General features: G+C 36.8%; 1 protein-coding gene across 5 annotated transcripts in view; it reads right to left on the bottom strand.

Moving 5' to 3' along the window:
• Window positions 1–2,639: 2,639 nt before the first annotated feature.
• Window positions 2,640–22,725, bottom strand: part of LOC131427908 (maternal protein pumilio) — a 325,778-nt gene continuing 305,692 nt past the window's right edge. For all 5 annotated transcript variants that reach the window (XM_058591489.1, XM_058591488.1, XM_058591487.1 and 2 more), the window contains 3 exons: window positions 15,292–16,416; window positions 15,047–15,215; window positions 2,640–12,500 (listed from right to left, as the gene is read on the bottom strand). In XM_058591489.1, the coding sequence (XP_058447472.1) occupies window positions 12,047–12,500; window positions 15,047–15,215; window positions 15,292–16,416 (1,748 nt within the window). In that variant the 3' untranslated portion in view covers window positions 2,640–12,046. The remainder of the gene's footprint in view (window positions 12,501–15,046; window positions 15,216–15,291; window positions 16,417–22,725) is intronic.

Raw genomic sequence — 22,725 nt, 5'->3', positions numbered from 1 at the left:
CATATTTACTGCTCTGTCTACTTCCCACCCGAAAATGCGAACAAATTCTCTTTTGAATTATTCTTTCAATCTTTAGACACAATTATTTCGAATATGGAACCCGAAGTAAAGCTACATATTTTTGGCGACTTCAATCAACGTAATGCGGACTTCATTTCTGACATTGAAAATGAATCAATCTTACTCCCAGTCGTTGGAGAAAACGAAACATTGCACTACTTTTTCGACAAAATTTCTAATTTTGGCCTACATCAAGTAAACTCCGTAAAAAATCAACAAAATGCATATTTAGACCTTCTTTTCACAAATTGCACAGAAGACTTTTGTGTGAATGCATCAAACCTGCCATTATGGAAAAATGAAGCATTTCACACCGCAATTGAATATTCATTATTTACACACAATGCATCCCTTCCCTACGACTTGGAATATGAGGAAGTGCCGGAATACAATAAAATTGACTTTGAAGAAGTCAAGTGTAGACTAAGTATAATAAATTGGCGGAACATACTGAGTACAGAAGGAAATGTCGACGTCGAAGTAAACAAATTCTATCACATTATAAACAAAATATTATCCGAAACTTTGCCCATGAAAAGAAGAAGAAAAAATCATAACAGCAAGTTACCTGTATGGTTCAATTCACAACTAAAACATTTGAAAAATAGGAAACAAAAAGCACACAAAACTTACAAACAAGAAAAAAGTGACGCTCATCTTCAAAATTACTTAAATCTATGCAATCAACTCAAAATAGCCATTAACACAGCACACGAAGAATACAACCACAAAATTGAAAACGAAATAAAGACTTGCCCTAAGAACTTTTTTAACTACACAAAAACTAAACTAAAAAGCAACAATTTTCCATCTCAAATGCACCTCGACGAACATGTAGGGAAAAATAGTACAGAAATCTGCAATCAATTTGCAAATTTTTTCCAAGAAGTATATACATCTTATTCAGAAACTGACCGTGACCGTGAATACTTCTCTTTCATACCTGCATTTTCTAGCTCCATCTCTGTAAACTATCTATCAGAACATGACATTTCGACAGCACTGAAAAACTTAGACGCCTCAAAAGGGCCTGGACCTGACAGTATACCACCAATATTTTTAAAAAATCTTGCTGAAGAACTTACACTACCACTACAACTACTTTTTAACTTATCGCTTAATAAATGTACCTTTCCCAAAGCATGGAAATCTTCCTTTCTTGTACCAATATTTAAATCTGGTACAAAATCTAACACCGGCGTACCTCAGGGTTCTCACTTAGGGCCTCTCCTTTTCATTTTACATATAAACGACATTTCCTTCATACTCAAAAATTTGAAAGTGCTTATATATGCAGACGACATGAAACTCTTCATGGAAATAAAAAATATCAACGACGCTGTAATATTCAAGAACGAAATCAATCTATTCTACATTTGGTGCTGCAAAAGTCTACTCCAACTTAATGTAAAAAAATGTAACTCAATAACTTTCAGTAGGAAAAATGAAACTATACCCACAAACATACATCTAGGAAATCAACTTGTAGAAAAATGTAAAATTGTAAGAGATTTAGGCGTAATCTTAGACTCCAAGCTCACTTTTGTGGAACACTACAATACCATAATCAATAAAGCAAATAGCATGCTGGGCTTTATTAAACGCTTCAGTCATAACTTTCAGGACCCATACACAATAAAATTATTATACACTACATATGTCAGACCTATTTTGGAATATTGCGGCCTAGTATGGAATCCATATAATATTATTCACGAAGAACGCATCGAATCTATTCAAAAACAATTTCTTTTATATGCACTTCGTAAATTAAACTGGACAGCATTTCCTCTACCATCATATGAAGCACGCTGCATGCTCATCAATATACAAACACTTAAAGAACGCCGCGGCCTTGCAATGCTTTATTTTATCAGCGACATTATTTCTCAACGCATTCAATCACCTTCTTTATTATCGCAACTAAATTTTTATACACCTAGCCGTCAATTACGAACCAGGAAATTATTTTTAGAAAGAAACACTAGAACAAATTATGCAAAATACAGTCCAGTCAATCGAATAATGCGCCATTACAATCAATACTGCGAACATCTTGACCTTACTATGTCAAAAAATCAAATCAAATCTCAGCTTTGTCGTAGAAATAATGCGTAGTATGTAAGTGAACATTGTAAACAATTTATATGTAGTCTACATTTGCTTGACGAAATAAATAAATAAATAAATAAATAGATGATGTCCCCAAACACTGGAGAAGACATGGAATGAGAATAATTCATTACGACCACGATCAGGCGCGTATACAGGGGGGTGTTTTAGGGGTTCAAACCCCCTCTGAAACTCAAAAAAGTATGATATTATGTAAACTCTTTTTTTCAAATAAGTAAAAAATAAAATGAATAATTTTCAACAAACGACTCCACAATAAAAAAAATTTCAAATAATTATATAAAAAGTTCCATTTGTATGGAAATTGATCAACATGTTCTGAAACACCCCCCGAAATTTTTTTCTGGGTACGCGCCTGACCACGATCATGTCGTGTGGGTGAGCAACTATTTGACTATGGCCAGAATTTTTCGGAAAGTTTTAGACAAATATCAACACTGGAGAGGTTCAATATTACAGAAAATTTATATTTACTTGATAATAGTATAATATTTATAGTTGCATCATTATTAATATTATTTTCATATATAATGCATTATTTATAGGGCTTTATTTCAAAGTATTTCTCCAAAAATTATACATATAGTATTGAATTTTTGTTTATTTTTTTCCATTCTCCTCCCTTACTTTTTCACTGTTATTCCTACTCCTCTCACCAACTGACGTTGCTAGTGTTCCAACAGTAGTAAGAAACATAAAATAAATTAAGCTGTCCTCAGTTTACAACCTGTACGATATTTGCTTACATCAGAAAAGTAGTATTATTCATTATTATAATGATAGTTAAATGATTATAATGATAGAGGAGAGCTGCGTTTCCACACGCTTGTTATGACAATTACAGAAACATACAGATGAAGGAAAATGATGAGCAAACGAAATGATGCGCAAGTCTATTCTCTGTTTGATTTACCGCTATAAACTACAACTTTTTTCTTGCAAAAAAAAAGATATAAGTGAAATACCTACATTGTTTACAATTGTTCGAATAAAAAAATGTATAGAGCAGCATAAAATGTGAAAATGCTTACTGATAAAATTATTGAAACTAAAGCTAAAATTGGAAAATCTCAGTAATTATTTTCTCTGTTTATTTCATACGTTTGTCTCAGCTGGGAGTAGTTTTTTTTAATGTTTTATTTGCATCGTACTTAATAAATTAAATTTTAACCATCGCCTCATAATTTAGTGTCCGATTGGCCCTCCGATGTTGTGCCAATCACGCGCATCAAAATTCTCGAATCGGAAATGACTGTCCGTTTTGAAATTAAAAACATATCCGCACTCGTTTGCTATTTGGTTTTGTCTATCAAAGCTTCACACTTTACACCCTTTTTCCAATTAATTCATTCACGTTCTTGTTTGTCGAAAATATTTTCAAGACACAGAAAATAAGTTTATAATAAATGAGCAGGCTTTTCTTTTGTGTATCGGTCTACTCAGCCTACTAAGAAATAAAATAAACAAGCTAATTCTCTGGACAAAGCAACGGCCTTCTACGATCATAAGATATAACGGGTCTGCAAATGATTCGTGAATTTTAGTAGTAGCTATAAAACACTCAATAAAGTCGTTCCAGTTTATTCTGAATGTCTGCTGAAAAAAAATGAAACATTCCGATGGAAATCTATCCACGTTCAATTTCAGCAGGTCCTTGTGATATCTGCTCTGGTAGAAGGAATTACTTGAATTTCAATCAACTGAAGTGAATTTGACCGTCTTTAATTTTTGATTCAAGAGTCCAATGCTGTGACATGAATTGCATAAATTTTGGGTTTTGATTGTTGCTATTATTGTAGAAGATTTAACTATTTTGGGATGTATCATGAAAAAATAGAGAGACAACGACTGTGCCTCACATTCGATTATGTTCTGTAATTCGAAAAAAATAAATAAAAAGCCAGCTACTTTTATTAACAGTTAGTTCATCATTCTAATACAATTTTACTTGCGAGTGATGGCAGTTTTCTTTCACAACTTGTCCTATTTGATTGCTAGAATGTTGCAATTTGTTGTTCTTTATTAAACCGACGGGAGTTTGCCTATTGTGACTATTTTATATACATCGCTGTTGTTTCGTATTGGATTAGCGTTTTTTTGTTTGCCTAGAATCGTCAAGCAAAGTGTTCAACTAAAGTACACCGGATTTGCCGGGCGCGAAAATTTGTTTTTCAACGAAGGAATATTCCTGGTCACAAATGCAAAAACGTGTTGCTTGAAGCGGAATGAAAATCAAAAATATTGTCATTGATTTTATCTGTTAGAGTTTGCCACTTCGCGGGCTGTTTTTCTTTTTTTTCGGTTGGCAAAGTTGCAATCTTTCCCAAAGGGTCTTTTCGTTCGCTAGTTTGTCTCGGTGTGAGTGTTTGTGTGAATGTGTATGTTGGTTACATTTGTACAGATGATATTTTTCACAAAAATGTACAGTTTGCCCTTGCGTTAGGTCGAGTCTCCTTCTACAGTTCGCCATTAGATTCCGTTTGTTTAATTACAAATCAGTGAGATTGGGAAATAAATTTACACGATTATTGTACAAAGCAAAATTCTCAAGTCCGAACTCTGTGCGTTTTGCGTATAAAAATTGCTGTTTATTTTTGCTGTACAAAAATATTTTCGCTTCCTGGAAATGCATTCTAAAGAACGATGTTCGCACAAAATAAACATCCACGACACATGAATATTGATAAAAATTTCATTTGCTCGGTATTCCTGTTTCTTTTATTTTTTTTTTTTGTTTGTTTGTCCTATGGATCCCTGAAGGCGGAAACATTTTTCAATAATTTCACTTCGTTCAATTTTTAAAATAGCCTATTTATAAAATTGTACACATTTTACAGCGATCGGACGATCGCACTATGTTCAAAGCTGGTTGTTTTTCTTCTTTTTCTATAAAATATTTGAACAAACATAATTTGTAAAAGAAGAAGAAGAAGAATTTAATCACAGATCGTTTTTCCTTTCTAGTCAAAAATATGTTGTAGACACAACAAAATTACATACTTCACTGACGGGACTGTACTTTCCGGTTTCGAATGTGAGTGTTTGTGTGTGTATGTTACGTTATGCTCTATAATAGGCAAGTGTTAAATAAATACTCTCAACTGGCTACAACGAATAGTTTGAATTGTACTTTATACAAAACCGAACCAGGTTTCATTTTGTTCCAGATTGTGTTGGTTGACTTTTTTTTCTTCTTTTGTTTTCTTCGTCGGGTTAGTAAAAAAACTTCTCTGTACATATCACGATTTTTGCCTTAACACTGGATGATTACTTTTTTTCGTATTTTGATGATCTGTCTTTACAGGTTCGCGCGTGGTTTTGCTTTGATAAAATATATTTATAGAAAAAGTCCGATTTACAAACATATTACAATTATTTTCATTACATTTTTATACATTTCGATCTCACGGGCTGTATACGAACTGTCCTCTCTGCTAGATTCTTGTACGGGTTTAAGGAGTGCCTATAGTCGCTGAGATTGCTTCTTTTCAATGACAATATTTTAGTGTTGTTTTCATTATAGCACTGCGTCCGGGACGCAGCACTCGTACGTAATAGATTCCATAGATAAAAACAAATAACAAAATGGCGTTCCTATACAGTTACACTACTCGGCATCCTTTCGGCCGTTCTGCAATGAAGAATTGCACGGACGAAAAAAACAAACTGATTACACCATCCAAGGACACATTGGAAAATCTCTTGCTCGTTTTCGGATCAAGTGATCAACAACACTTCAAACTAATACTACAACGGGTTATTTACATCTACTCTGTTCGAGTATCTTCATCGCAACAATGAAGTCACTATTAGAAGTAGACACAGCAGGATGCAATGTAATGATGAGTCAACTGTACAAAAGTGACTCGATTCCATAAAACACAAGGATGTTTGATACAGGAAATTTTACAACTATCCGAAGCTGAGTAACTGCTGATTTAAAATTTCAAACGATCGAGGAGGCGATGTTATTTTATATTTTCAATTTCTACAAGTGTTCTAATGTACAGTTAAAAATAGTGTCGGTTTTCGCGTGTTTTATGCTGATTTGCTAAAAGTTTTCTTCTGGTTTGCCCATGTTCAGTATAAAATAACTATATAAATTTTGTACAGCGATATACAACATTATCTTCATCCACTTTCGGGCCATTTAAGTTTTCCCTTTCATTTATTTTTTTATACTAAATCCACTGTTCAGATGTCGGTTTTAGTAATATTAATGTTAGAAAATTCTACACTAGTATTGATTCCTAACACAGAAAAAAAACTACATGTCGGTCGAAAAGATTTCATTGCAGCCATTTGAAAATGTGCTGTATTTTTTGTTTGTTTGTTTGCTCTATTCTATTATCTGAAAACCGAAATTGGTGACAGAAAATTATCCTAAAACCATTAGCCGCATGATGGTGGGTCCCAGTGCACTAAACAGTTGGCGAGTACGGACGGGTCTTCTCTAAAACGTAGGTTCCGAATTCGAAGCCCGTGTGTGTGTGCAGTCAATCAGTGAGGAGAGATTCTAGCGAAAAGAGAACGTCCCTCGCCAAGTATTCCGTGCACTTTGACTGTCGTATTTCTAACCTAAAGTAATTCAACTACATTTTAACCCTCCGCCGATCACAATGTTTTTTTGGCAGATTAAACCAGGTAGTTTACCTAGTAATCATACCATTACTTTCAGAGAACTTACATCTTAGGGACTGTTTATATTGTGTCACTAATCAAATCTTTTAGAATCAGATTCATCATTTTTATTTTTTCATTTAAATAAATTAATTAGCATCGTAAAGTATCTCACATATTTGATTAATATAGAACTTAGGTTGACAGCTCCAGTCAAGTTTTCCATGATTTTTATTCTATGATCAATGCTTAAGCTCAAAACAAGAGTCGGGTAGGATAGGTTGAATGTGAATGCATTCGTCCTGAAACTGTGACTGACGGAGGGTTGATAATGTTCTACTTACACTGAGAACAGATGACATTCGCTTATAAACCGGCTAGAAGGTTTCAGTCGCAAAACTAACGAAGAGAAAATGCTTTAGCTAGTATTGTTAATAGTACAATTTAAAAAAAACATTACAACTAAACTAAACTTAAATAAACTTATACAACAGCTGCTGCGAGTGGTAGCGAATCGAAGAGTTATCGGATAACGGTTTATGTTGTCTACTTAATTTCAGAAATGAGTTATGAATCAATAAAAACATGGTGACAAAATTAAGTGACAACAAGCTCTTTACACTTGCCTCTTCTTGAATCTATGATGACATTTGGACAATGGAGCGGCTTCGACTGGATGCAAATGCAATTGAATTCTACGTTCGCAGCAAATTGAGAGGGTGCAAATCGGTTTGGGTGCAATAATCGATCTTCAAATGCGGAATCGAAAAAAAATTCTTCCAATACGTCAAGCAGTACAGTTTGCTATTGTATTGTTTGAATATAGTTTACGTTCAATTGTTGAAAGAGCTGTCTTCTTTTATTATAGAGTAAATTGACATTCGAAAATCATCAATAAACTGTCTAACAACTGAATATATTTGTAAAATGATATCTTCGGCCAGATTCCGGGTGAAGTGGAACTCAATAGTTTTGTGCATAAATTTTGAATCGAAATTACGTATTAAATACATTGCAATCAAGTAAGAGTTCGAAATGATCATATGAGACTTTAATCGTGAAATAGCCCGAGTTGGCGGTTCAATGCATAAGTCGCTAGTCTTGCAAGCCAGTTGTCGTATGTTCGAACCCCGACCTGGAAGGATTTTTTTAGTGTCAGTAGGATTTATAGTACTAGCCATGCAATGATTCTGTACGTTATGAATCGGCTGCGAAGTTCTCATGGCATGCTTTTTGTGAACTACATCAAAAAAGGATAAACAATCAATCAACAGCTAGTATTATTGCGCATTGTTGGAGTGATTGAAGGCTGTAATTATAGTGAAACAAAGTTTTTACAACTCAATGCGTAGACACACACATTGTTTTCTCGCCCACTTAATTGGCCGAACTTGATTCTCCCTGACTATTATGTTTCAAAAGATGATTGAAAAACAGTTCATGTGAGGAAAACCCACGGAGAAGTATTTTGCAGACCTCTCGGAACAACATATTTCGGACAGGTTAAAATAATTGGAAAACCTCTGGAACACTCCATCAGGCAGGATAATTACATTTCCTGTGCAGTTCTGAACTGTGTGTATTGGCGGCATCTCAAGTGAGGTGCCGATAACCGGAAGGTATGAGATGATGAAGAAGAAGAGAGTTATCAAAAAAGATAAGCAATAAATAGTTGTCATATTGTATCATAAAAAAATGCGCACTAATATAATGTTTAAAATTTTCACTGATCAAAATCTTCAAAAGCAATTGAGTAGGATTTTGCTCCTACAGTTACACCACCTACTTCGACACTAAGCTTTAAAATAAATCCGTAAATAAATGATCTTAAAAACCACTACCACTGTGCAGCAGCTGTATGTGTATTTTTTTTTTCTTCTTGAAAATCGCTATCATTTTTCCATCGTTCGTTAGGAGCTTTTGTGAAAATAGATGCTATTTAATATGATTTCCTTTCCTCTCCTGTAACACATGTGCAAAAGCAGCACACTGTCTTAAATAACTAACACCCATGCCGCTTCAGCGGAGCAAGTAATTCCCATCGTCGTACATGTACATCTACCGAAAACGAAAATCTTTCGCTGCACGGTTTAGTCTACTAAGTGGACACATTGAGTACGTTTAACCACTACTACGACAGAACCACACGAGCCCTCTGTTTGCTAGTTTACATTATTATGAGTGTGGGGGGTGTGTGGAGATGTTTCTGTTTTTTTTGTTTTGTTTTCATTTTTACACTGGCTTACGTTAGTACTTTTACCATTACATGAAAAATTGACAGGAAATTAATGCTTGTGAAACAGGAAACTCGCCGCATTGTTACACTACTAGTTTCATTTTGTGTCTGTTACTGTATGTATATTTATATAGATATAGATATATGCAAATGTTCGAATTTTTAGCATTTTTTTCTTATTTTTATTATCGTTCTGCCTTTAAACACTACCTTCAATTATTGGAGAGGAAAACGTTCGTTTACTTCCAACTTTATCTGTTGCGTAATAAATGCTATCATGGTTCAGGGTCTTACTGCAATGCTTTGATGCATTACTAATTCTTGTGTTGTGATTGAGCTCACAGCTTTGCTATTAAAAAACGTTTCCATAATTCCAGGCCTTGAAATGATATTAGCTGTTATATCCTCTATAAATGCTTAAGTAGTAGAGTTTGAGGATAGTTTTCAAAATTCCCACACTGCTTTTTAGTATGGTCAATGCCAAATTTGATGGTTCATCAATAATAGCTTAATTTTCACTACTAATGTGTGTGGGTGTCAAAAATACATTTGTTTTTCGAAGCAGTCCTAGTTTGCCTATGTCTTACCTATTTCAAGTAAATTTATTTCTGACCATATAATGTTTAGCTAGGACAAGATTGATGTTTCTTGTAAAGTTTTGAAACGAGAAGAAAAATATAAATGGAAAATAGTCGAAATTCCGGAGAAAAACGAGAACGATAGAGAGCAGCCCCGGGAGATCTCAAAACCTCACCTGACGATTTCTCGTATCCTTCTTCCTGAGACACCACCGTGTGGATGGAAACTCCCGAAGCTATGTTTTTGTTTGCTTTACTTTTTTGCTTGATTGTTCGTTACCAATACGATTACTGATTATATGTGTAATGTTAAACTCCTCGCGCTTGAACACCCTGTGCACCACAGTTTCTATCGGCGGCTGTGACCCACGTGGTGTACTTATTCAAATTCTCCGAAAAAATGATCCCTATGCCAGCTTGTTTTCTATTAATAAAATAACTAACCGATATCATTTTTTCACCTTTAAACGTTCTATGAATTTTAGTTTCCCAGCTGGAAAATGTTCAAATGTTTGATCGGCTTAAACCTACATTGTTCGTCTCTTTTCCTTCTGTTATACACGAAGATTCGTCCACTTGTCGAGTCTGAGTTCAAATAAAGCGGGTAAAACTCGTTATATTCTCCTTACTCACTGGCGTCTACTAACGTAAATGGGTACCCTTCGATGATGCAAGTTTGGGGCAATAAGAAAACTCACCTCCACAGACAGACAGAGCAAGATTTCCTTCGAAGAGACGTCACTTCCGTCTCGTTCGAAGACAATTGCATCTTCGAAGGTTTGATTGGGAGTGTTTTGTACGCTTCGCCAGTATGAAAAGCAAAAATGAATGAATGGAAATTATTTTCAAATTAGCATGTCGTTCGAACAACGCCCATGTTCACTCCCAGTGTTGATAATAGCTACGCGGTTGGTTTTTGTCTCGTTCAACCTATCCAGTTTTGTATCGCGCCGCCGTCGTCGTCGGCAGATCACTATGCAAACGGCTCTCGCACGTGCATAGTTTCGATGAATGAGCCTCTCTTGTAGCCGTGTCTTCAACGAAGAGGCGATAAACCTCCATCAATGGTAAAACAGTAAACCGCATTAAAATATGTGTGTGTTTGTCTGTTTGATCGCAATTGCGTTGTTTTTTTTCTTCTGTTATTACGTTATCTTTTATACAAGTGAACCAAATAATACAAATTATACAAATCTCAATTTTTCGCTTAGTCTACGGTTCTTCTGCTACCGAGCGCACGACGACTTAAGGCGATCCGGAACATGTGGATCTCTACACCCTGCCGGTGTGCTAGTAAAAACGAGGTCTACCAATAAGCTACTATTTATAAGTGATTTTTACACATTCAAACTGTTTTGCTTTCATCATCTGCCCGCCGGCCAATCCTATAACTATAAGTTGATTACAATACATGGTACACCTAAAATATTAACGACAATGATTTCCTTATTCACTTTTCCTTCTTACAATGCGTCGTTTTGCTCTGATCAATAAGTTATATCTATATGAGTGCAAAAATTCTACACAATAAGAGTCTCGTACACCGTCAAACTCTGCTGAAAATTCTCTAATCAACAATAATTCGAAAAGCTTAAAGTGCTTTGCTTGTTTGTTCTGTTACTGTCGTTACTGTTTTCAGCCGGAAAATAAATGTTATTCTGAATCAGACTATTATCCTGACATATTAAACTAACGGGTTGTGTTTGTTTGTGGATAAAACTATGGAATAAAACTTTTCTGACACAATAATCTCTGGGTTTTGAAATTGTAATTCGGGTTACTACTAAGCATTCGACTGTACTGTATGGCTGAAACGGTGTTTGCTAAAATAAAACTGTGAGGATGCTTTACATCATGCTGGTAATCTCTCTCGGAATGCGCTTCTATCGCGGAGAATATTTCATTCTAAAAATACAGTATGTTTATCCCTAAAATCATACACGGCATAACAGGAACAGTCGTTCCTACAAAACCGATCTCGGTTACGTTTTACTTCTTCGATTTGCTCTATATCTTAGGACTGAGATCCGTCTGCCTATAGAATAACTTAATAGCTGATCGGGGAGATAGTGTGTACATCATTCGAATAACAATAGTTTGTTCCTAAATACTCAAAGTCTTTCGGTTCTGACCCTGCCACTTAAAAAGCCATCGTTAACCTAACAAAAGCTTTGCGAGAGAGAAAAAAATCTCCGAATATAAAACAATATTTACAGATGTTCCGTTTTTGTATACGAAAAGATCGTTCTGTGCATTTCCTCCGCCGATCGAAGACACATTCACGAAGCAGATTACAGTGCCGACTCGCACTACCCCTCGGAAAAGTGGCTGCGCATTCTAATTTATCTTGGATATCGCAGGACAGAGCAGCTTCTGCCTGCATACTGAATTGAACAGATTACAATTCACTGAACTGAACTTACATCACCCCATTGGTGGGCGGTGGTCCGATGGGACCCAGGTTGGTAACTCCTACATTGTTACTATTGCTAACCACTACGCCGTTACTTCCGCCGCTGGGAACACCCCCGTTAGCACTAACTAACTGCTGACCGACGGTGGCGGCTCCGTTAGTTCCGTTTGTTCCATTGCCAACATCGACCACCCCTGGGCCGGTGTTGTTCGAGACGGTGCCCGCCCCTACAACTACTCCGCCGGCGGTGCCACCACTACCGCCAATCGTATTCGGCGTCTTGAGCGAAAACTTGTCCAACTTGGCAATGATGTGCTTACCGTAAGTGTATTTTTTCAGCGAATTCATGTGGGGACGTATCTTATGCAGTAGCACCTTGCGCTGGGTCGGTTCCGATACGTCTATCATCTTCTGTACCACATAGTTTGCGTACTGATCCTTCATCATCACGTGCAGACCGCTGGAATGAACAGTAAAAATTCCGCATTAGTTTATGGTTTATTTGATTGCTTTTCAAATAAATGTAGTGTTTTTAAACTATCCCTAGTCTAGCCGAAAGCGGTTTGCATTTGTATAGGTTTGACACATAGATTTTATGTTACCTTAAATTATCGATCTCAGCTGTTCAAATCCTCCCGGTAGGTGTGTTTCAGTAAAAATAACGTTTCATCACAGCGGTATCTTGAGATACTTCTATGAATAATTATTTATGTGTGTTGATATACGATGTGCAAAAATTACCGAACAAAGTTTAGTGTGCATTTCATACTCAAAATCACCGAAATAATGAAGTGCTGCACTAATCGAGTTGGCATAAAAACTTCATATGAAAGAAAAGTTTTCATGTCGAGAAATTATTATATTCTACCTTATACGAATTATTTATTCTACCTTGAATGATGTACTTTTTCTTAAATATATTTTAGTACATTTATTCTAGTTGCAGAGATTTGAAGAAAGGGCATTCGAAAATCCATTCGTCCTTCATAAAAATCAGTTCAGTATAAACTGTTATGCACTGATGAGTCAAAGACGAAACGTAAACATAAAGAATGATTCTTTTGCTGGTATCTTTTTGGCAAAACTGTTTTTGACAGATCACGCGTGAATCGTGCCTTGTGTTATCGTCAAACTTGTTCAGTTTGGTCTATAATTCAATCATGAATTGACTTGCGAACGAACAACGTTTGCGAATTACTATTTTACTATCAAAAATTCATGCTCGGTTAAGAGATCCACTTTTTTAATTGTGTTCAACGACGAAGCTCATTTTTGGTTGAATGAATACGTCAAACAGCAAAATTGCCGCATCTGGAGTGTCACTATTTGGTGTGGACTATGGGCCGGTGGCATCATCGGGCCGTACTTCTTTAAAGGCGACGATGGACGGAACGTAACTGTGAATGGCGAGCGCTACCGTGTGATGATTGACGATGTTTTTGCCCAGAATGGACGAATTAGACATGCCTGACATGTGATTTCAACAAGACGGTGTCACATCCCACCCGGCACACGAAATAATGACCAAATTGAGAGCCGCCCTTGGTGAAAAGTTTATCTCACGCTTTGGACCTGTCAGTTGGCCGCCTTAATCGTGTGATTTAACGCTTTTGGACTATTTTATTTAGTGCTATGTTAAGGCCCATGTCTACAAGGATAAACCAGCAACGATTGACGCACTGAAAGCCAATATTGAAGCATTTGTTCGAAATCATCTTCAAACCAGAGGTGGAAATAAGCCCATTTTGCGCACGAAAATGTGAATCACGATTTCTGATTGTGAATCAAAAAACCGAACACCGTGAATTAAAAATTTGAGTAACAAACCTAAAATTGCGATTATGTTTTAAATTGTGGGAAATAAATTGAAGACCATTCTAAATTCTAAGTAAAACCAAAATTTATCATATCAAAAATCGTTTCGAAATTCATTATAATATATACAATAAATATGCGATATGAAAAGATAATACTGAATATTTTTATTTTCTATGAATCAAAAAATTTGCTTATTTCCACCCCTGCTTCAATTATATTATATTGATCGTTCTACCGATTCCAACAAAGATTTCATCCATTTTCTCAAATTTTTTGTTGTTTTTTTCTATGAAAAAATATATCTCTTAAAAATCACCCTTTCTTCAATCCGGTTATGTGCCATAGCACAAAATTAAGCTAACCTCTGAAAGACCGAATTCTTGTTCAATACTGATGGAAAATGGAATAGACACAAAAACCTCAAGTTGTTTCACAATTTTATGAATAATAATAATTTAATAGAATATTTCCCCCATACTTTGGATGACTAACATTCCAACGGCGAAATATTTGCTATAGATATGTTAACATAAAAAAATGCGTGTACGGTGGTAAAGCAGAGAGACGAGAAAATGTAGGGCAAAGATTTCGAAAAAATCGTATAAAATCATGTCATGTAAATACTACAATCTTATCTAGGCTAAGTAGCCCTAAAAAATACGGCAATTGACTTTCAAAGATCATTCTCTTATGGAATGAATCGGTAATTCAGAGGAGGGGTTAATAAAAATCTACCATTCGTTTGACCACCTGCCTTAACCGAATTGTACGTATATTTCGAGTTATCAATAATTTATTGTACATGTAAATTGAGTTCAAGTTTGATCACACTATATCGATTTTCTTAAATAAGAATATCCGCTCTGGTTGATCTGGAAATGTTTGTATGAATGAAGATTCTTGAAATGTTTCCAGAGCAAGAATAGCAAACTCGTGGATCCATCCAAATATTAAGTTCCGAGCGTTACGAGAACCAGTAGCGCGGAACAAATTGAAATTTACTCTGGACTCGGCAAAATTGAGTACATTTGGGTATTATTGTTTGTTTTTATCCTGATTTCAGCAAGGATGACTGACACAACCGAAATCACGATAATTCCATCCCTTTCATAGCATATTCGTCAAACTTCCACTTCTTAAATGATTTCTTGTTAATGAAAATCCCAGAAATACTCAGAAGATACTTACGCATCATTGAACGAGCACACCTCTTCAATCAGCAGCGCACGTTCGGCTCTGGTTGCGTGTGTAACACATTTCTCAACCACATTGGAAGCGAATTTGTGCTGCGATAGAATCAACACTTTACCTCGTACGGCAGCAATTAACACCGATTTGTCCTCTGGTTTACCATGTTCTAAAAAATAAGATAAGCACAAATAAATCACAGTTGGCTGCCTCTGCAGTGGATATTTTGGCCGCTCAATAATTACCCAATACATGCTGAATGACGTAATTGCCATACTGGTCCTGGATCAACTGTTCGGTATTGGCATGCAGTTCAGCCAGAATCGGTGCAGTCTGTTCTGTAGTGCAATGTTCCAGTATCCTCTGAATAACTCGGCATCCGTACGGGTGTGTGCTCAATGAGTAAACTTGATTGCGGAATGCATCGATAATAAACTGCAATGCGTTAGGTTCAACACATTCGATGCACTTTTGAACGACGTGATTTCCATTTTGATCTTTAACACATTTGAGCACGTGACCGTCTAGTTCACGAACAATTTCCTGCTGTTGTTCGGCAGGAATGCTTTCTAGAGCCTTCTGAATCACTCGGCAACCGTACATTTGAAGTGCCAGCGGAAGGACATGACCCCTCACCTGCTGTGCGAGTTGTTGTTTCTGTTCGGGGGATCCGAACTCAAAGAATTTTTGAATAACATAATTACCAAACACGTCCGTCATTAGGCTATACGCAGCGCCTAAAATTTCAGTGAAAACCAACTGTTTCTCTACAGCCGTTGCCCGTTCAAGTTTTTGCTGAATAAATCTTGAGCCATGCTGATCCTGGGAGAATTCTACGATGTGATTGGTAAGATCTCGCAGCTGTAGATTAGGATAGCGCTGGTTCCGGAAGTCTTCCAACAATCGCGATCGTCCCGGTGGACGATCCAATCCAGGAGCGGCTGCGGCCACAGCCGCTACGGCAGCAGCCGCAGCTGCCGTTGGCCGTACTACTGATCCGGGTAGTTTGGAAAACAGCGAATTACTGGACCCGAACATAGTATTGGCAGAGATACCGGGTGCCAGTGGATTCACCTGACGGTACTTGGTCTCAGCTCCCGGAGCGCGACTAGTAACCAGAGCACCCAATCCGGACACAGGTGGAGGAGTAATGGAGGTACCGAGAGGGCTAGCCGATGTCACCGCACTCAAACCGTAGCTACCGGCCCCAACGGGCCACTTGCGGGCAGCAGCTGCAGCCGCTGCCGCAGCATTAGTCACCACGGCGTTGGTGGATGCCGATGTGTAATCCAGTGACGGACTGAAGGCTGATGTGTTCCGATCAAACGAGTCCCTCCGGGCGGTCAGTGACGATGTGCTCAAGGCAAGACCTGAGAAACAAAAATAATGAGGAAAATCGAAAGTGTTAGAGTGACAACGTTCCAGTATTTGCAATTCGGGAGTGCGGTTCGAGTCGAATGTAATTATTACAGTAATTTTCGCAAAGTTTTAGTATAAAGATTAATGTTTACAACTTTTATTAGACATTGCCGTACAGATTTTTGCAAATTATTCCCAGATTTGCTCTGTATCATAGAAAACTTTTGGCGTTTTCACTTGAAGCTAAGCTCACCCCAGATATGACCCCAACCAGAGATGTCCATCTTCTTTGTGTGACGAAGAGCAAGCAAAATTTCTCTCCTCGCACTGAAAACTTCAACGAGAGCTCTTCTCTTTCACATATATACACCACAGTTGTATAAAGTGTGCACGCATCATGAGTGCGTTTGTTTATTCCTTTTACCTCCTTCACTGAATCGCACCAAAGTGCTAGAGCAGAGCTAATAAATTTTCTGAGGTGGATGCAGATACCTTCACAGAGGTATACACGCCGGTGAGCACTCTGGTGTATGGTTTGCGTAGAAGAAGCGTGGGGCACGCAAAATCAGCAAAATAAAATTAATTTATCGTTAAATTTTCGGTTTTTATTGCAAATTTTTCATAGCAAGGCCAAATCTACTCTCTATTAATTGAAGTTCACAGAACTGTTCGCTCACCATCACGCGCCAGTTATCAGGGTGTATTTAGGCGAGAGCACGTGAGAGCGATTCGTACGAAGAGAATGTTATTCTCTTGCACCAGCTTCTTTCAACACAAGCACGTACTCAAAGTCTGTCTGTCTGGACACTGAGAAACAGTGCGCTTTCCTCTTTGTGTGGAGCGCAGCAAAAGTATCCGCAGTGTATTATTGAAACCTACGCCCTGGTGTATCACTCTAGTGAAATGCCATCTCGACCCCAACTGCGGTCAAATGCATGAGTTTGACTAACAGTTGGGATCGGAACTGGGTTGGTTTATTTCACTTACGGATTTTCATTGTATAGCAATTCAAATTAAACTACCAGTAGAACTTCGTAATTCAATCAAAACTGCTAATCAACCGTAAAGGTTTACTATCATTAGGTATCACTATGTTAACAATTGCGCTGAAGTAGTAGAGTAAACTTTTCACTAAATTCCGTTCTCATTTTGTCATAATATTCAAAATCCAGTTCTCGTTCGTGTTAAGCAAGACATAATTTGCACATGAGCGCATTCTACAGTTTTACTGTCGTCAAATGAACGGTTTCTAGCAACATCAATACGTATGATAGCAGATGTTAACGGTTTCTATGTACTATGCGCAATTCCATAAATTAACAGCAGAAAAGAGGCAAAATCAGGATCGACTTTCTCAGATTTGGGTGAAACTTTGTGCCCGTGTTTAATTTGGCAATCCATCGTATGTCCCGGGTTGGCGGTTCCATGCATAGGGCACTGGTCTTATAAACCAGTTGTCGTATGTTCGAGCCCCGACCTGGAAGAATTCGTAGTGTCAGTAGAATCGTAGCACCAGCCATGCAATGGTTTTGTACACATTGAATCGGCAAGTCTGTTGAAACATAAGGTCGAATTCCACAACAGGAATGTAATACCAAGGCTTTGCTTTTTGTATTTATGCACGTGTAGAGAGACCGACTCAAGACTGATTTTTACAAAGTACGAATTGAATCGAGCATGTATTTTCGTCAAATTCCTGTAACTGAAAAAATATTTCTGGTACAAATTGATTTCCAAAAGAATGTTTGATATCGATTTGGCACCAAAAAAATTTTACTTTATTTAGATAAGTATCTTTTCAAAAATGAAGAAGTTCCAGTTAAAACAATTCACAGGCACTTGCAAAATTTTTGATGTAATTAAACACAAGAATAAGATTTTACAGGGTGAAAGTAAAAAAAAACTTCGAGTGATTTTTTTATTAGACGTAGCCGTTCTCGAGATATTTAGACACGGAATTTAAAAAAGTTTTTGTTGAATTGAATCGTTTTTTGTTAAATTGTTGTAACTTGAAAACTATAGAATGCACAAAAACGGTGTCCAACCAATGTATTTTCTGTTTATATACCATCATCAAATTTTAAAAGTAGCGTTTACTACAACTTCGAATTTGATTTTATTCATACCAAACTGCATTTAACTCTGTGGATTTTGTTCTTGAGAAGATACTACAAACATCAGACTTTACTTAATTTTATTCATACGGCACATTGTTTCATGTTTCTCCAACTTTTAATAATCACTCTACTCTAATCGTTTGCTTTATAAAGACATTTTTGCACTAAATAAAATGATATCTGATCATTCGAGCACTTTAAAAAAATATGTGCTGAAAAAAAGTTGATCGCTTTTTGAAAAGCTTGTAAACTAACTTGTAAATGTTAAAATAAATTCGTCTGCCTGCCAAAATAAATTCGTCCGTTTTAGAAGTCACCCCTGTAGAATTCGTCTCTATCTTTGTGCAAAATAATGGGTTCGTCTTAGTGGAAGCGATCTTTGTAGGCTGCGCCACATCAGCTATACAGAAGACATGACTCTTTCTGCGAAATTACCCTTTCGGTGAAACGGCTTTCGGCGAAATGACCCGCTCCCTATATCCACCATTTACCAGCCAAGATGTGTGCTTCAGTGACTCAGAACGACGATTGGCGGACGTAGGGTAACAGAGGTATTTTGTCCACTTCATATACTTTGGCCCACCTAACAAACTTTATGGATTTAATTGATGTTAAGTAACCCATGTTGCTTCAATTTGAAGCTAACCACATTAAAGTTTTTCAAAGATATTATAACAATTGGTAGATATTTTTACAAAGTGGGCCATAATAAAATCAATTCTAAAGTGGGCCAAAATACGTCTGTTACCCTATATTGTTATCCAATGATTCTCAGTTTAAGTCACCTGTCACTATCCGTACTATTGCGGAAGGGTTTTTCAAAGATATTATAACATTTGGTAGATATTTTTACAAAGTGGGCCATAATAAAATCAATTCTAAAGTGGGCCAAAATACGTCTGTTACCCTATATTGTTATCCAATGATTCTCAGTTTAAGTCAGCTCAGTCACTATCCGTACTTCTTTATTTCAATTATTCAACTCAATCACACAATATTACATATTCTTGCACGTTAATTGACGTGAATTGTGACGCTCCGGTATACCGATTCTACACCGTAATAGCGGAACTCATATCTAAAATGTAAAGTTACTGCAACTATTTCATTTCTTTAGCAAAATTAGACTATTCTGCTTCATCAACTAACTTCGCCAGCGATTATTAACGTACAAAACAATGACAATCGTACTGTTATTAAGAATTCTCTTGATATTAAGAATCTCACCAGGTCGGGAGTCGAGCATACTTATAAGACTTGTAAGACCAGTGCCATATGTATTGAACCACCAACACGGAAACTCATCATAAACTAACAACTTAACCAGGGTACGACAATTCTTAGTTAAGTAAGTCTTCTCTTCAATAATCTAAACTATAGTTTCACCAGTAGTTTACAACAACATTACAATAATTTTCTCCCTCTATTTTAATAACATAAATTTGTCTAGGGCTATGCTTAATACGTTTATCGGTCCGGCGAATATACTGTATAGTTAGTTGCGTGATCAGCTTTGTTTAGAAATCATCGCATAACCTTCTTTACTTCACGTTACAGTGATTTTTAGAAATCACTTAAACCCTAATTGCGGTCTGACAATTGCAACTGCATTAGGGAGCGGTTGACTAGTGGTAGTCGCATTAGAAAAAGACCAACGGTTTCAGCTTTCACCCGCAATGTTCGTTCAAGCTCCTATGGTTTCGATCCAGCAAGAGTCTCTATTTCTTAATTGGTATATAATAAAAAAAACAGTTGAACGAGTGATTGGTATCTCGATCACTATTTTAGTAATCAAAACCAGTGTAACGACTATCGATAGACAACTATTATAGTACTCACACAGAAAAAAAACTAATAAAATCAGTCGGTAATAACAACTATCTGTTACTTGAATTTATTTAAGAATGGAAACAAGAATTAGAGCAGATTTATAGACCTTCAAAATTTCCGATCAAGATTTATCAGTTAAAATTTTTCTTTCCGTGTCTGTATGTGATAAAGAAACTTTTATCCTTATTAAGCTATGATTGATCATACGAGTACAACATATAACCGGATCTTCGTACTTATGCTCATTCATCAATACTTATCAAGCAGTACAAGCAGTCAGTGACGATCGGGGGACGCCCGCTTGGCGGATGAACCACGATAGCAGGTATTGAGGGCATCAATTACTTGATTATGCTTGGCCGATGTTCAGTTGCCCCCGTACTTGAGAGGACCATTTGCTTTGTGCCCCATCCCTCAATCAACGATGTTTGTGACGAATGCCGGAGGAGTACGAAGGGGAAACTAACTGCATTTTTTTTCTTCTTCTTTAAAGATTGCATCTTTCTACCCGTTCATCCATTGTACCAGTTACGAGGTAGAAAGATAACTGCAATGATAATGGTATTGGAGAAACTGGAACAGATTTTTCCTCCGTATCATGTTCCAGTGCTCTCTTGTACACATTCAACGGAATGAGAGAAGTCAAATATTTTTAGTGTGGTGGTGCTTTGACCGACTTCGGCATCTATTTATTGGATGCTACGTTGCGTATCGAGGTATTTGTGGATTACTTACTTTACTTCGAAAACGCAAAGCACTCGGTGGAAATTGGATAAGTTTGTGGGTAAAATAACCGGAAATTAAGTTCTGATTTTTTCACTAAACATAGTATTAACATGAATAGTATCACCTGACATGTAGTCAAACATGAACCGATAAGCAGGCGAAACGCTACATACGAAATGGAGGAGTAAATTTAAAAGTTGTCCGCAAATAGCGTAAACATTTCGTCTGCTTAGTGGTTTATGCTGAACATCGAATTGATATTAGCAATTCACTGTCATTTCATTTGCATTTTTTCAAACGCCATGAAGCAATTTGTACAAATAGTTGCTGAGTTAAACAAAATTCTCTCACAAATTGAGTTTAATTGAAAAAAAACCTCAATTTGGACAAGAAAAAGTTTTTGACACGAAGAAGAAACGAGAAACGTAAATAAATGTAACTTTTTTGAAGGATTTGTCAATTTTCGCTTATATCCGTTTGAAGTTGAAAAGTTAGCGTGAAATTCGTCTTGTGTGTAGTAATGATTTTATGAAAATGTGTCAAACCGGGCTCGAACATACGACAACTGGTTTGTAAGACCAGTGCTCTATGCATTGAACCGCCAACCCGGGTTTAATATATTTTGGTCCGGCGCTCATATTTTTGTTTGTAATCAAAGTGAAGTATATATTCCTACCTAATATGTTGAAAAAAATGGAATAATGTTTAAAATTGTAAGGCACGATGTACTTGATTTTGATTAGATCCTGAAATATGTACGCCGGACCAAAATATATTAAAGTGACCAAGATACCTCTATTACCCTTGTTACTTACAATTTTGCAAACTTATTCTGAAATTTCATATAAATCCAGTAGAAGCTTCCTATTTACCCATATTTTTCATAACTGGCATTCCTTGAGTTGTTTTTGATAACAACTAAGAAGGCACTGATGCTTTCTGATTGATTTAAAATTGCAATCAATCTCTTACGAATTTTTAATCATAGAACCTGGGTGAAAAAAAAGTTATATCAAAACTATTACTGAATTTTTCGCTCAAACCCAAAATGAGGAAAATCATGATACTGTAAATCGTCACTCAGATTTGAGCTGATATTTTTTTCCCCCGCTAAAACCTGATTCCCGGCTTTTTCCCGGTCATTTGCCTCCCTGAGATAATGATGCGGAACGAACTTCATGTCAAAGTGGTCCTCGTAAGGAACATACCCAACCGAATCGATAAACGGAACACTGTGGTCAAATCCCGCGCCAGGAAATTGTACCGCGAGTGTTTGACGCAACCGAAATGCATCGTAATGGACAACGAGACATAAATTAGTGCGGTCACTAAGCAGATCCCCGAAATGGAGCTAGACTAGCTGCTCCGTTCAAAATTCATAACTGAGTAAATCTAGAATACCTATTCGTCTTTTCATTTTATATCTTTCGCTTCTCCCAGTTAATGCTTACCGAAATGAACCAACCAATATCGATATAGTTGGTATTATGCGGCAATTAATACCAACTTACATAAAAAAGAATACCTCCAGAAGCACCTGCTGTCCTGCCTCCGATCCCACGAAGGTGACACTTTGTTTTGGTCGGAACTGGCATCGTGCCATTATGCGAATTCAGTGATAAAGTGGTATGAAGGCCTCGCCAGAAC

The sequence above is a fragment of the Malaya genurostris genome, chromosome 2 (assembly GCF_030247185.1).
Source record: "Malaya genurostris strain Urasoe2022 chromosome 2, Malgen_1.1, whole genome shotgun sequence".
Classification (NCBI taxonomy): Eukaryota; Metazoa; Arthropoda; class Insecta; order Diptera; family Culicidae; genus Malaya; species Malaya genurostris.
This window is presented reverse-complemented; position numbering and strand designations above follow the sequence as displayed.